At 38.5% G+C, this 16,945-nt stretch overlaps 1 protein-coding gene across 2 annotated transcripts; it reads right to left on the bottom strand.

The window, feature by feature from the left end:
• Window positions 1-4,487: 4,487 nt before the first annotated feature.
• On the bottom strand, window positions 4,488-16,505 carry LOC118789209 (CD99 antigen-like protein 2). 2 transcript variants are annotated; one of them, XM_036545555.1, is made up of 13 exons: window positions 16,254-16,505; window positions 12,995-13,030; window positions 12,203-12,259; window positions 11,673-11,705; window positions 11,174-11,218; window positions 11,027-11,059; window positions 10,654-10,704; window positions 10,456-10,539; window positions 9,988-10,020; window positions 9,730-9,753; window positions 5,542-5,658; window positions 4,989-5,063; window positions 4,488-4,782 (listed from the first exon to the last, which is right to left on the bottom strand). In XM_036545555.1, exons 1-13 carry the CDS (start codon window positions 16,309-16,311, stop codon window positions 4,754-4,756), a joined length of 675 nt encoding a protein of 224 aa, XP_036401448.1. In that variant the 5' UTR covers window positions 16,312-16,505; the 3' UTR covers window positions 4,488-4,753. The 2 variants fall into 2 exon arrangements, with proteins under 2 accessions (XP_036401448.1, XP_036401449.1); XM_036545556.1 differs by lacking the exons at window positions 4,488-4,782; window positions 4,989-5,063; window positions 5,542-5,658 and adding an exon at window positions 6,167-8,547.
• Window positions 16,506-16,945: the final 440 nt, after the last annotated feature.

Raw genomic sequence — 16,945 nt, 5'->3', positions numbered from 1 at the left:
CGCCATCAGAGACAGACAAGGCAAAGTAGTCGGCTCTCATCACAAAGCATTTCACCCAGACAAGGCATGTACTGATCGATACCATCGGGATTGCCCCCTTTCTCCACACATGATGAAAATAATTGCACCTGTGAAGCGATGCTGAGCGCTGGTGCATATTGTCTTGGTGTCTCCTATATAGCCCTCAGACTCTCACGCACTGCTGGTGTGTAGCGCACGCACTGCAGACATACGGCAGAATAATGAGCATCATTCTGAATGCGGCGCCATTCATTGACAATGACCCAGGCAGCTTTCCTTTAGTTTGCCTTCACATGTTCTTGCCTGATGTTAAAGGACACCATGGACCTCATTTATCATATGTTCAAAGCAACATCCATCTTGTTGCTTGTGAGAAAATTATGTACAGACAGACGTATCAAAATTGCGCAAACATAAAATCTGATCATACATCTTCTGTGTATTTCAATTGAAATCATTTGTTCTTAAATTACAAGCGTACACATCACATGTATCATTAACATACATAATGTCCACAAGCTGTTTGGGAAACAAAATTTGGAAAGACTGGCCCTTTAACAGCGCTCCCTTGGCGAAGTATCTCTGTCTATGAATATCAAGGCCCGACAAAAAAGAGACAGAAAAAGAATGTCTCTGTAACAGAATCTGTGCTATATTGCTGACAGTGTGGAAGTGAAAGTAGAGAATATTCTAAGCCAGTCAATAGTTGTGTGAGGCTCAGGCAACAGATAACATCAGCAGTGAATAGCGACTGTTGGAAATTCAGATGCTCCAGTCAAAGTAAGAAGGTATGACCTATACTTTTATTACAAAAAACAATAGGTTTTCACAGAGAGGCAAAGTGTCCTCAGTCCTTTTTCCTCCACCACATATGGCATGTGGATTTTATGTGAATTATAGCCTTCATCTTGTTCGTCTTTAACGAAACCTTGCAGAAGTGAAGATGCATTAGTCTCACAATTAAAAATGGGTGGTGCTTCCAAAAAAATCCCTGGTGACAAGTGGCTTTTGGAGCATTTTGTTGTCACCATTAGGCATTTTGACAGCTATTAATGTCACCCCAAGAACACTGGCAATCTCTCTCGAAACTGGGTGTATCTCAGCATGAGCTGGAAGATGCCACCCAACACTATGTGTGCGTGCAGCATTTGCCTGGTGGATGGCTGCTGTATTCAAGGTGAATCTGCTTGTGGGTGTCTGAAGCCACTACGTCATCACAAGGGTTCATAAAGAAAGCGGTGATAAGCATTTTATCACTCTCAACAAAAAAGTGATCTCAGCAGTCTCTGCTAGTAGTGCCAGGCCTATTAATGTGCATCTTAATGCATGTATCTTCAGATGAAATTGTGGATTGCTCCAATTAAGTTCAGAGCCACATGCTGGACAGTTGATTTCAGAATTGATTATGACATAACATAAATTGTAAGGCCAATCACATCACATATTAAACAAATGCAAAGAGAAGCCTGAGTAAGAAAGGACGTTTTATCAAATTTGTTATTTTACAATGCAAAGTAGCAGTTGCATTTATTTTTACTATACATGATACACATATTGTACACTATTGTATGAGACTGGAGAGGAAACTGCCACCTTGCTGAAAATGCTGCCTTGCTACACAATGAAATTCGAATATGAGTACTCAGGACGCAGTAGTCTGATCTTACCTGGGCTCACATGACAACAGACATTTAACGATTGAATTTATGTGTTCAGGTAAATGAGGCTCCACAACAGTAAATGTGTTACAAAACGGCAGTATTTCTGTTTTGCTCCAATCCAGAAAATTTGCTCAGTTGTTCAAGACTTGAAGAATTTGAGGGAAGGTTGTATGCTGTTGGTGAGTGAGCATAACGCAAAATGTCATCTTCTATGTGACCGCAGATGCAACCAATTCCATATATATATATATATATATATATATATATATATATATATATACATTCACAGTATGCTAATGTCACATAAAATTTAATGTGGGTCAGAAAAACAGGAAGGTTAGTCTTAATGCTATACATAATTAAGAATGTTTTTCACTGGTATTTTTTAACAATTGACTAATGATCAATCTCTTGAATCTCCAGTCTCTCAGCTCTCAGAATGTTTCTTTGCTTTCAAAATGTTTCTCTTTCCAAGGTCCAAGCTGTGAACCATTTGGGTTGATTGCTTCTAACTGATGCACCTGGTGGTAGTCGTTAGACAGCTCTATATAGGAGTGTGAGGCAGCTTCAGGCCTTGTATAGGGTTCAACAGCGGTGTTCTCAGTAGGCTTCATGGGGAACTATAGTAAGGACAGTTTCCTATCTTGCAGAAAGACTGGCACCTGGTTGTTCAGGGTTGAATGGGCTACTATGACAGGCGGGGACACATCGCACTGGATTGTGTCCAGAATGGTGCAGCATGTTCACTTTGTGTGTGAGATTTAGAATCACCCGTGTTGCGAGACTCCAAAAGTACACACTGCTTCAACTTTTAGAGATGAAAAGTGTGTAGGTAGTTGGAGTGTATACTGGACTGTGGGGAATTTTAAAAGTGGGTGTTTGAGGTTGAGGTGGGTGTACTATATGGGGGTAAGAAATACTCTCTGATTCAGACTCCAGCACATTAGGTGGTGTTATCCACCTTTACATCTACACTGGGGTCCAAAATTATTGGGACACTCACTTTTTTCTGAAAACCCACAATATTTTTGCTGTATATTCCATCAGACATTGGGAAAGTCATATTTATGCCAATGTCAATTTCAGCTTCATCTTCTGTGACCATGTTCCAACCTTGTTAGGTTTATATAGGCTTCAGTATGAGTGTTCAATTAGGGGGCAGGGCAACGTTCAATCAGGCCTAATTGAAGTAATGGTCATTTTTGTTCACTTGTCTGCACTCAATAAGTATGTAGGTACCCTTTAAAATTAAGTTAATGTCATGGAATTGTCAGTTTGTCTGGCAGAATTGATGTTATACATATTATTAAAATGTTGGAAATAAGGGTAGTCATCAGGCAATCGTGTGCCAACCACATAAAGAGATGTTTTGAAAATGTTAATAGTTGCCAAAACATGTAACTGTTTTCACCACACCATAAATTACATTCGAGTGATGAAACTAATAGCTACATGGACACATTTACACTTAACCACAAAATGCCCAGGTGTCCCAATAATTTTGGACCCTAGTGTATTTGTAACTTGCCTTTGAATCCACTATTGAAGGAGAACCCAAATGATGGTGAAAATGCACGTAAGCAGAGGGTTTCAAAATGAGGAAAGCCATGAAACTAGTCTGTTTAGAATTTTCTTTCACATGAAAGAAATATAGGCCATGTTTGCTATGCTGTTTGGTGGAAGGCCCCTAACCATTAATCCATAAAGTCATCTGTTTGGCATGTACCATGATCATTATCTGAATCATTTCGGTGGACAGCTCCATTTATTATGCTTAATTTGAGACATTTTGCTTCTATGAAAGAGGAGAAATTTTATTTAAATTGATAATGAAAAATACATGAAGACTGATACAAAAGCAGACACCTTGTGTACCTGAATTTAGCAAATAAAAACCATCAAATGAGGAAGTATATAGGCTTCAACTAAAAACTGAAGTTTATCTGAATTAGGTTTTTTGGATGAAATTAAGTTTATGTTTTTATGTTTTATGTTTTCCAATGGTAATGTGGATTAGCATGCTTTAGGTTATTGAAGATCAATGTTTTAATGAACACAATATGGTATCTAACTTGTGGCCCAACAAGGCTTATGAAAGGAACACTACAACAAATTTTCATACAAAACAGGCATGTGCACACACCAGCCATAGCTTTTACACTGTACATTTGTAAACAATATATACATTACATAAAATTACAAAACGCTCGTTAGAATTTGTTCTACACAAAGTACCCCTTTAATGTGCAATGGTCCCCCAATGTATTTACATAGTTATCTCAGTGCACATAATTCTGCACTTGAGTGCAATGAGCAAAAACCTAACATACAAGGTCCCCTACACTTTAAAAGCAACTAAACTCAACAAATCCCATCCCATAAAGAGTGCAACCCAGTCAGAGAGAGAAATGCAAAGTAAATGATTGGGGGGGGGTGGCTTATAGCAAAACGAGTTGAAATATTTATCTCTCGGACTGAACACAGAATTTTCACTATAAAATGTTTTTATGAGGATGCAAGCTCAAACTTGTCCTACAAACAAGCTTAGCTTTTAAATCACATGCTTTCATACATTCTTCCCTTGTTCAATTCATTTCATTTCAATTTTCATAAAAATTCTACATTCAGTATAGCTGCACAAAATGAAATTCAAAAGCATGAGAACTTGCATACACCTGCTTGCATTATATGCATGTGCTAAGATAGTATAAAAATATAAAAAGTAAAGCATATTAAAATATTACATTTGGACCTCCCACAAGATAAAGCAATTGTGAGGTAAAATACTTCAAATCTGCTTTGAAAATGAAATATTGCACTTAAGACTTGGTAACAATGTTAATGAAGCAATATGGTTAGTAGTTTTGAACAAAACTTTTTATATACATATATGAGAAATAACTTTGCATTGACCTCTGCACATAGGCAAAACAAAAAGAGATGGTGAATGGGTTCAGAGAGACTACACTAAAATCTGTTATGTTCCAACATGGAAATTTGGTGTTGCTCTTGAAATTTGGGGCAAATTGTATTGGTGAAGCTGATCCTTTCCAGTCTGGAGTGCTAGGCTGTTACACTAGCCTGAGGAGATTGCTGAGAACTGAAAATAAACAAAGCATGAGGGAAGAGTCATGTTAATGTCAATACAAACGGCCTTGGAACAGTTAAAAGAACACAGGGAACAAAGACATGGACTGCCACTCATTCTAGACATCACTGACATGGAGAGACCACACATGTTGACTGTTTGCCAAGACAACACGGCAGCTGTATGTGTTGGACATAAGAGCAGATTTCAGTACCCACCATTGCGATTCGACTGACCACCTGAGCGGCCGGCGTTGGGCCCGTAACGGTCTCTACTGGTCATCCCACCACGACCTGGGAGCAACAATAATTACAAACCTGAGCATAAGGACCTGCTCATGTGCAGTTAGCAGGATTGGCTGTAGAGGTTGTACACCACCTTCTCATTGAAGGGTTTGACCCATTAGAGGTATCAGTTACTTTGGTAAAATTTTGTCTCGCGATATCACTGTGTGATGGTCATAATTATCATTACGGTTTCTAATGGGTTCCTGGTGTTCACTATGCATCCTGATCATCTACATGAGGTTATTGGCAGAGATGCAGAATGGCAGCAGAGCAAACATAATGTATGCATGACTGTAGATGGAAGCGTGACCTTTAAGCGTCCATATGTTGCCTCGCTAAGGGCTTTAGATCTTGGAATGTAGTGGATCTCACCAGAGGTTTGTCTGATTGAATTTCAGTTCCCTGGTTTGTCACTGTCTGCCTTCTGTATCATCACATTCATTGTTCTCTTAATCTCAGTAATCACTTCACGTGAAGGTCTTACCGCCTTGAAGGTTGAAGCACGTCTGCCTCTTCTTGTAGCCATAGTAACTGGACACAGCCCCTACAATGGCCACTCCCACTATACTCAAAATGCCACTCATGTTAATGGATCCAGCCTCTATAAGTACAAAACAAAACAAGTCACATTGCCATTTAATCTGTCAGGTTTCCAGACAAGCAACACACATTTCCTGCAGCTGTGCATATCAGAGTGAATGGCTAGCATATTTACACCGAAGGCAAAATGCAGGGAGGGAAAGAACTCCACAAGATGGCAGCATACAACTACTTTAACCCTAGCACTCATTGAAACATGAGAGAAAGGAATTCTGTGGTAAAACTGCAAAACAAGGCATGATCTGTTTTGGAGAAAAAACATACTGTACAGATTTGATCCACATGACCAGCCAACACAGCACTGGATAGGAAAATACTGCTAAAACAGTTAGCCAAAGGGGGATGGTTTAGTGTTTTTACTTAAAAAAAAGCACCAACCCACTCCTTGTTGAGAAGACTGGAATCGCCAAGAAATTGAAGGAGCTCAAAGGATTATTCAGTACCAGTGTAAACAGGACCCATGTGAATAACAATAAAAGCACCTCATATTCAAATGCTTTAAAGCAGGGTTTTTTTTATTTTATGAACGATTGCGCAACAAGATTTTGCTATCAACGGAGAAGGCACCTTGCCCCACTCAACAAGAACAGTCAGCTTGATTCATCAGACATATAAAGCTTGCACTTGGGAAAAAAAAAACTGTCAGACACACCTCATAATGACATACAGCTGAAGTATGCTATACATGCCCGAGGCCTCAACCAAACACATTCACTGCATTCTACAGGGTGAAAAAATATTACACCCATTTGTCATGCAGACAACAGTAGAACTCTTCTGCTTCTTCACCATCATTTCAGTTGTAGGCTGATTTTTAGGGCAAGCAACTGCATCACCTTCCATCAGTCCTCATTTATCATGACTACTTTACAATGCGTCTAATGAATTTATATAATTATTTAAATTTTAAAAAGTTAGAATTTTTTAAAGCAGAAAGTAAGCCACAGCATGCATGAAACATACACATGACTGATGCTAAGCAAAGACCTTCACTTAAAACCAAATTTGGCATGCCTTTACCATAGCCTTACGCGCACAATATTTCCTTAAAACATTAACATACAATAGCATTTTGGCAAAATAGTTTAGAAAAAGAAAAAAACACAAGGGAGAGACATTAAGTCATATATTAGTCGACAGTAGAAGCATTCTTTTAGTTCCACATCTAAATTAAGAAGTGAGTATGTTCAGTTTACTCCTCGAAGACTTTTCCACACAAAAAGTCCAGGCTGCAACAATATACAGCAGCTATGGCTTTTAACCTGTTACTTCAAGGACACTGTCCAAAAACAAACAAAGGTATTATTTCAAATTTATTAAATGTCACACTAATATACCAGTTTATTCATTTTCACGTGACACTAATTATTAGTTTTAATTTTATGGATTATGATTCCTGATAAACAGGCCCTGAAGGTCTGACCCAGCTTTATTGCACCAGATTCTAAATCAGCTAAATGAATAGTCAAAGGCATTCCTGTTGTGTCAGGCTCTGCAATGCTGGCAATTTAGAACCGTGGCCTACCGCAAAAGCATGGGGAAATGCCCTTTCAATTTTTTATTTTAAAAAGGACCAACTTGCTCAGTTTCTGAGCAACTTTGAGGTTGTGTGTGTGTGTGTGTGTGTTTTTGTCTCAAAATGGCTTTATTTCAACATTGACACAAAACTTTGATAGCTGATGATATTTAAGAGCTTTGGAAGATTGCCGTGTAATCAAAAGCATGCCAAGACAGTGGAATGGCATCTTTCATGAAGACCAGGAGTGAAATGGATGGGTTTAGAGTCCTACTGTATATCTATCTTGCACTGGGAGCGCAAACCTTTACCGATACAAGAATCAAATTACAAATCCCGATAATTTGGTTGCAGATCAACTGAGTGCTTAGTATAATATATTGGTGGTTAAATATGTAAGTATGCACAGTTAACAGTAAATTTCACATTTTGCTTTTTCACCATCTGCAAAAATTGACACTAAAGGTCTGCACACCCAGCTCTCATGATTAAGGGTAGCAATGATAAGTAAATGGTAATATACAGCTGAAGGCAACTGTTTCACAAATGATCACATAAGCAAACTAGATGCCTGTAAGGATCCACAGCAAGTTCACTGCCTGTGATCAAATAGCCTCAATAACAAAATGTGCCTCTAACAGCAGCCAAACATGATAAAGACCTTCTAAGCTTAATGTTTACCACCTTTCACAGATGGAGTTTTGTGGGGGTTTTTTTAACATAAACATGTGTTTGGCTGTCTAGCTAGCAGTAATTCTTTCTTTGACCCCTTACCTTTTCGTAAATTAAATTCCATCAAATGATTTTCTGCATTTTCTGTGCCACAACCCTCTCCTTTGGAGTTGATTGTGCATGCTATCTTTCAGTAGTAGGTTCATTTTGGCCAAGAAGCAACAGAACACCATGTAAAAGCAAAAAAATTACAACCAGGCATGTAGTTTCACTGGCTTGTGGTAAAACAGTGGACAAAGTGGAGCACCTTGGAAATTCAGACATTTAAAAACAAACTGGGGTTACAGCATTTTTACAGTTTACAGAGGCACACTTGATATACAGTGCACACATTACTTCTATCCCCACTAGAGGAACCTCTGTCCTTTCCAGGAGACAAATAAAAAACCTTCCATTAAAGCCACAAAGCGAATACCCCCCCCAACTAAAAAAGACAACTTTTCATGCACAGCTTCAAACCAGCAAACATAACAGTTTAAATCTTGCAAGAGAACTTTCAGCTCTGAGTCACATCAAGGAGCTCCATGACTCTCTCTAACAACGGAACTACTACTTCTTTTAGGTTCTGTATCCACATATGGAAGCCCTCTGGTATGTTATCACTTAGTAGCTTCAGCAACTGGGTCCAGGGCAGTTCTACATCTGCAATGAAAGACAATTGCAGAAGGGATTTAGAAGGGTGCATGAGCACGGCTAAAGTATCTGCCTGACCCAAAGAATCCATAATCTATATCAAGTCTCCCTTAATACAACATTTTACTGTGTGTGTGTGTGTGTGTGTGTGTGTGTGTGTGTGTGTGTGTGTGTGTGTGTGTGTGTGTGTGTGTGATGAGCTGCATATGGCACGTTTCCACTGTCACCGGATCAATTTCTTTTAAAATGGTTGTACACTATACAGTGTGGCAATAGGATTATTTGCCATCTGATCAACTCCAGGCACTCATTAAAAACATTAAGATGGTAACCTCCCACCTAAGTAAATCAGTTTGCAAAGGGTTAGGTTATGCTATGTTATGCTACATGACTTCCCCTTTCATAGAACAAAGTGGTTCCAAACTGGAAATTCAGATTCTGCGACTACGATCAATCATTATTTACTGCAGTAGAACTACAGTTAACGCAGAAGAGGGAAGAAAGTTTACCTAGCAATGCTAACCAACGCCCTCCTAACTGCACAGCACTCACAACAATCAAACAGAAAGTCATGCTTGCACAGAGCACATCACATTCAGAGTGACTGGAAAACGGGTGGGGAAATCAAGACTGCAGATGATTCTCTCCACACTATAATCTAAACCAAGTCACAACAACCACAAACACATGGGTGGGTGATTTAAAGCAAACGGTGAGAAGCAAAATAGGAGACACCCCCCACCATATGGCAGGGATAGGTTTTAGAGATTCCTGCAAATGTGACAATCTAAGAATGCTATACTCTACTGTTCTCATTCTAAAAGCTTACAAGCAAGGGTCACTTGTTCCCAAAACAAAAAACGACATTTTGAAAATACAAAAGCATATTGAAGATACAAAGGTAATGTTGGGAACACAAGTTATATGATAAAGAAGGTTTGCAATCAATTGCTCGGAATATTAAGTTGCCTTATGAGAATAATGAAAACCACAAGCAACCAGCATGCACTGCCATTATTGTTCCACCAAATATCATCCATGTCATATATATTTTTTGTAGCTATTAATGCAACTGCATTACAAACTGATGTTTTAGAAAGAGAGTATAATTCCAGGTATGACACAGAAGCAAAAAAAATTATCGAAGAACTGACAACAAACAAATAGAAAATGAATGAAAGTAGTCTTTACCTTGATGCTCTTCACCTCCCCCTCCTACGACAAGATGCAAAGGAACCGATTATTCAATCAATAATTGTGCAAATAAGTTAGAGCAAGCTTTTGTTAAAGTACAAGTGCTTGCACACATTTGTTTGTGTAATGTTTATGCATCGTGATGTATTGACACAAGGTCATGAAACTGTATATATTTTACTTTGGTGTAATGGCAACAGGCCGATTTCAGTTGTAATGTGAGAGACCATGGAGAAAAGGAAAGACAATGCATACCACTGACATCATAGGAAGGGTCCTGAACACGCCCTGGAACAAAAAGAAATCCAAACTAGTCATGCAAACCAAAACTGAATGCTGCGATCCATAATGGCACTAGACCAAGGGAAGTGAAGCTGTTACGTGCAGCTGCTTACTGTATGTATGAGAAGTATGAGAGTCTAACCAGCAGATTTTGTTGTCAGCAAGGTATGTCTTTTTTCTTGCATTAAAGACTCAAATATCAAAAATCTCTTTGTATAACTGTGGTCTGGATGTGTTCAGATTTTACATCTAAAAATGTATTTTTCAGAAATGAATAACCGGATATTTTAAACGGCGGAGCTGAGAAAGTGACACTGAAATAAAAATGTAAACCAACAGCACATTATGTATGAATGCATGCATCCACCTGTGCTTAATTGTAATTCATTTGTATTATGTTTACGACTAGCCAGTAGATAATAAAATCAGTAAAATTCCCACCTCCTCCTTTGCCTTTATCTGGTTTGTAGTCACTACCGCTGTCAACCACATCAAGCAGATCAGAGTCTCCGAAGTCTCCCCCACCTTTTAAAAATAATTAAATAGCAAAGTAAATGAATAAATAATGAAGAAATGTGCACACTGAATGAGCATTACTGTTCTAATCACTAATCACTGTGATTAATCACTGTTTCTCACCAGTTCCACCACTCTTTGGTGGTTTTACTGCTGGTTTCTTGGGTTCTGGATCTGCAGGAGTTTGGAGAGGATAAAAACATGGAAATGAGGAAAGCAGTGTTCTTTGGGACACAGGATGTAAGCTGTGCTACTTGTGCCTATTTTAACTATTGCTCCTTACCCTTCCTTCAACCCCATGCTCCAGGAAAATAAGCATGCAAGTTCTAACCACAAAAAATTGTCAAGAACCATTTGTGAAGAACTTTACAAATCAGTTCAGTTCATGTGCAGGGAGCCAATGTGGAAGAAGCTGACTGTTAGCATGCAAATCTAGAGTGCCAGAAAATGAGCAAGTGTTTGGGGTTTACTGAAGCGCTCAAAGTTTAATGCTTACCTGGACCAAGGGCATCAGAAAGATCAAATCCACCTGAGGAAGAGAAAGATCACAACAGCCGTTCGCTTTACACCACACACCCAAACAGTTCTATTGAGTTTTAAGCTGTCAGTAACAATATTTTTTTTTCTGGATTAATCCTTTTACCTCCAGCTGGTGCCTTTGGGTCCTTAGGAGCAGGTGGAACAGGTTCTTGCATTGGCCATGCAGAAGAAGCATATATCACACAAAATCACACATTTTAAAACTTCAGACATTTAAGCAAAGAAAACAGCTTTCCAACATCATTATTACACAGACTACAATACCACTGTGTAATTAAAGTAATCACTCTCATTTTTATCAATCAGCCAGTACATAACACTATCAACACACAACATAACAGAATAGGATTTAAAATTCAGTGTAAGTAAAAGCAAGTACAATCTTGTTATTTCACATCAGGTTAACACCTTTTAGGATTTAAGGTTAATATCACGGGTGGGTTTGGTGTTTGTTTTAATAAGTATGGGCTATAGACATTCATAAATCTGGTGCAAAAAAGGATGTTGATGCATCACAGTTGCAGTATTGAAAATGTAATAATTTCTTAAATGCAAAGTGTTCACAAGTATTCAAAAAAAGAAACTGCAATGTAAGTAAATACCTGGGCCTAAGGCATCCAAAAGATCCATGTCACCTGAAATAAATGTTTTATTCCAAAAACAAGAGCATAGTTGAGAAATGTAACCTTTCTAGATGTAAATATCATTCAAAGCCTTCTGTCACTGAGCACAGTTACAAACAAACCAGTCTTGGCTGCCTGACATCAAGGTAGAAGCCAATATCAGTAAAAATTCACTTCTCTAGCATGTCAATTCTCAAAAACTGGTATGACAGAATGCTTCGGGATACATTTACATAGTCCAATTTATCTGAATTATGCCCCCATTCAAACTTTGCATCTTTCATGTACATCTTTGTGTATAACTATTAATATTTTTTGATCAACTGCTCCTATCAGAACATTATACATAATTTTGCGCACCATCTGAGCCTAAGTAATCAACCTTTTAAATCTTACCTATTCTACTTTATTTCCTTTATTTATTTCTACCAGTTAGTCTAAAAATGTTCAAAATAAGCGATGTGTTGCTTGATTAAAAAAAAAATGACTTTCTTGATTAAACACTGTACCTCCACTGGGTTTCTTGGGTTCCTCTGGGCGCTTTGGAATTGGAGCCTTGGTTGGGCCTGAAGCAAACAGCGATTAGAAAAGGGCATTGACAATATCAGTTGTGTGGGTATTCCCTTTGGTTGAAATTAAAATGCTAATCTAACTCAAAGTCAAAGGAGGACTCCAGTAAAATGGTCTAGTTTAATGTATTCTGACTTTTGACAGGTCAAATGGATTTGAATCTTTGGGAGGATTTTTTTGTTATTTGCATGTATGATAACATTTTTGTCCTGTATAAACATTTTCATAAATCACCAACACTAACGTTTGCATAAATCACACACATAGTTTCCTTGTCTCCATCTGCTTGTTTAGTATAGCCTTCCTAAACAGGGAAATGCCCTTTACTATTCACATGTGCTTGAAGAACTTTGTTACAATAAAACAGCCAGCCAGACATTCCCAGTGGCAGAAAATAACCGAAAGATTGCAAGTAATGTCAACATATGTGGACCGAATTTCAGCAATATTGTGTTGGAGCACATTCGGGCAAAACTGGCTCTGTTAGCATGAGGCTTGTGGACTCCTATAATGGAATTCCACATAGTAAGATACAAACCAGTGCCATGGAAAATATTACAATTATGTATTTTTCTACCAAATGCTATAGTAGATTAAAGAACTGATGCACTTAAATGTCACTTATCTCCTACTGCTCAAGCTACTGAAACTATACTGATTATTTTCTTTTGCACACATGCACTATGAACAAATGCACACACACACCTGCAAAGCAAAAAAGATAAACTTACTGTCATCATCCAAAGCGTCAGAAAGGTCAAATCCATCTGAAAAAAGCAAATAATAATATTTTTTTATTTTTATAATAAATAATTATTTTATTTAATAATAATGCATTCAATATGTGTTCAGACCCATGAACACATATTAATACGGGTGCTTCAGACCCATAAAATATCACATGCTACAAGAGCAGCCATGTGAAAAACCCATGGACGCAGCTGAATGTTTCGCTTAAATATAAGGAATAAAATAATAAAGGCAAAGGTTTCCTGGGTTTGAACTGGCTAAGGTTCTGGAGCAGGAGCAGGCTTCAAGATGTTACATTCAGGGGAGGAGGTCCATGCAGTTATAGGGTTGGAGCCATTATGCAAATAAATATTATGACAGCAAGATTCCTATTCTGTTTCAGCATGTATTATACTGAAAAGGTTTAATGTACAGTACACAAAAAGCACTGAATATTACACAGGATTGTCTGTCTTATTATAAAAACAAGAAGACAATGCTTATTGTGAAAGAAAATAAGCTGATGAAAGTGAATTTCAATTTATATATTTCAGTGGCATGTCATGCTGCCAGTGGAAACTCAGTTTTCACTATGCCAAACTCATTAAGGCGTATTTTAGTTATGATTCCCCCACCCAGGCTCAGCAACATGACCGAACATGCTTTCACAATGGAAACGCTGGGTCCTAACACAAGCCCTAAGGTGTTTCTCAAAGAAACTGCATCAGCAGCTGTCTTCGCAAGAGGATATCATCACATTTCTACTCCACTTCCCTCCCTTAAAACATGGCACCATTTAGCCTGGGACACCTCGTTACTTGCCCCTCCAAAAAACATCTAAAACTGAGTCTTAAAATGAATGAATCCTCATAGCCACATATTTTATGAGACTTATACCTGTTCTTTGGACTGGTTCTCCACTGAAGCAGGCCAGAAGAGTGTACTAATCAGGCAGTGCTGCTCAATGGTCCTTTGTTAGTTTACACACCTGATCAGGAGAAGCCGGTTATTTTTCTCATTAACTTCTAAGATGGCAGACTGAGCACCACCCTATCGGTCTGTACACTTAACCTTATGACTCATCGTACTGCTACTGCAAAGCTTTTCAGGCAGTGAATTTCATATTTCTTCTAAGGTCATAAGGGACCTTGCAAATATAGGCAGGCCCCTTAAAAATGAAAAAGGTTCCTGATGGAACAGATAATTTACAATAATTGTCAATGCGCAATGATATTAAAACGAAGTACAAAAATTCCATTTACCTGTGCTACACTGGTATATACTATACTGCAAACTGACCAACAGGGCAAGTAATTTGGAATCTTTTTGTACGTTTTGTAAGAGGAATTCAGAGGAGTAATGGACAGAAGGAATAAAGCAAGTTAAAACTGCACTGTAACATGTACAGTATATTACATTCTACCCATGTTGGTCTCAGTGACATGGTAGTTTTCTTTCTCGGGCCAGTGAAACATTTAACATTCTAGGCACTGTGCATACATACACACACCTAGATCTTACTGTGCAATGCATATATCACATCTGTATCTAACCATGCCAGCGTAACAGATGGTAGAGCAGCATTTCTCAAACCTCTCCTGGCGGTCCACTGTCCTGCATATCTTCTATCTATCCTTGCTGCTTGATTAAATCAGGTGTGCTCAGCTAATCAAAAGTGCCACTGATGAGTTCAGTCAGGCAGGTAGAGCAAGGATAGACAGAAGATATGCAGGACAGTGGGCCGCCAGGAGTAGGATTGAGAAACACCGTTGTAGAGTGTTTCTTGCAAGTATATCTTTATTGGAAGTGCTTTCCAAGTTTTGAATTCATTTTTTTTACTTTGTTTTATTTATGAATCTCAACGGTTCACACGCTGTTCATTTTCAGATGTAACCTCTTGTTTTATTTGTTTCTCTTTCCTCTCAAAATATGACAAGGAGATGAGTACAGTACAACCTGTGACACACATACACACACTACAGAGTTAGTCATGTACACGAGTGCTTTCATAACACTGATTCTGTTTCCCACATAAGGGCGGTGTCTGCAGCGAGGCCTGGAATGAGTTAGTGTAATTGTCCCCAGTCCTGCATGTGTCACTCTTTCCCTCAGTATCTGGCTGTTTGAAACGTTACTGTAGTCAAGGCCCAAGTCAACCTGGACCTAATGCTAGGGACTGTACCAACAGCAGGAATTTTGTTTTGTTTTTTTTCAATGTATTTTAATACGGTATATTGACTGAAATTATAATTGGGCTTTGAGTTATTATTAGAAAACGAATCAAACTACATCACGTGCAGTGAGTTGATACGTTTATTTTGTCCGTTTAGAGTTCCTCAGTGATTTTTTCCCCTTGTGGACAGAAAGTCAAGCTTAAGTCATGCTTAAGAGAGTAAAACGATTAAAAAAAAAAACGATGAGAAACGGAGCACAGGATACGTTATTGTAAATACGATATTTGTGCTGCAACTTGGAATTATTATACACGGTAGCCTATTTCTGAGAAGGGTTACTATAGGATAAAACTCTAAAACACTGAAATTAACATGAATTTAATGTGATGGTGGGTGCTCAGCCTTGTCATTCACACAGGCAAGTTATGTGTGTCACCAACAAACCATCCACCGAGTTCTGCTTTCATTACACTGTTTCAATTAAAGAGTAAGCTTCTGTGGCACGTATTCTGCAGAATGAAATTATCCAATACAATTGCTTTAGCTAACACAAATAAAAGCGAACGCGTACTTCTGTGTTATAGGCGACGACACCACCTGGTTAAGACAGGACTTCAGGCATTGGCTGCTATTCGGAATATAGAATAATCCCCCAGAACTGACATTAGTTTTACATTTACATTTATTCATTTTGCAGACGCTTACAAGTGAGGCAGAGTACAACACAAGCAAAAAAAAAAAAAAAAAAAAACGAAAAACGTAAGGAGTCATCAATATTAGAAGCGCTGCATGAACAGGTTTTAATGGACTTGCAATTATCTATAACGCCAGAGATTGTATCGTACCGTGTCGGTGCACATAATAACGAAATATGCTATATTCGCACTCCCATGACACGGCCAGCTTCGTCGGATAAACTTTTTATTAAGTATATCGTAAACCGTGAACAGAAAATATTGCCATTCAATTCCTGTGCCTCTGGAGCAGATCGAAATAATCATTATTTTAGCTAGCATGTCTCGTTTAAAACCTCCCAGAACAATAAAACATGTGTTTATCAACAGCGCAACTGGGTAGAGATACTCACCTTGTCCTTTCGTTATGATTGCTAGAGCTGCAACTAAGAAAATCCACAAGTATGACATGACTGCAAAAGAACGAAGTGAGCTAAAATAAGAAACGATATCAAGGTCCCCCGAACTAATGTGTAGAATTACAAATGTCTGTAGAAATCCGTTTCAGTGAAGCGTACCACCACCACTGTCATGAAAAGTTTTGTAAACCAGTAATTTCAGTTTTATGGGTGTGGAGGACTACTTCTGCCCTACAACCATCAAAATATGAATGACTGCCGTGACACCCAATGGCAACGCACTTTTGAAGTAGGAAGCAAGACGTGTGTGGTTATAGCCACCATAGGCGGTTGGTAAGGAAATATGGGCGTGTCTTGACCCCGCCCGACACAGAAATACATCGAGGGAAACTTTTTGAAGTGTCGCATCACTGTTTTTAAACTGTTTTGTCCATTAGTCATCTGGCAACTGCCCCCGCCCACACACACGCACGCGCGCGCGCAAACACTACTACTTGAACTACTACTACTATTACACTACTTGAACGCCCATACAGCCCGCACAATTGGAGAGGTACATCTGATCATGACTGATTGCACACTGTAGATTTTTAAAAGGGCCGGTTTAACAACAGTCATGCTATAGACAATGCCCTATCCGCAGTTCATATACAGAAATGGTTGAAATAATTCTGCAAGAGTAATGT

This window comes from Megalops cyprinoides, chromosome 14, assembly GCF_013368585.1.
Source record: "Megalops cyprinoides isolate fMegCyp1 chromosome 14, fMegCyp1.pri, whole genome shotgun sequence".
Lineage (NCBI taxonomy): Eukaryota > Metazoa > Chordata > Actinopteri > Elopiformes > Megalopidae > Megalops > Megalops cyprinoides.
The sequence above is the reverse complement of the archived record's forward strand: the minus strand, read 5'-3'. Positions and strand labels throughout refer to the sequence as shown.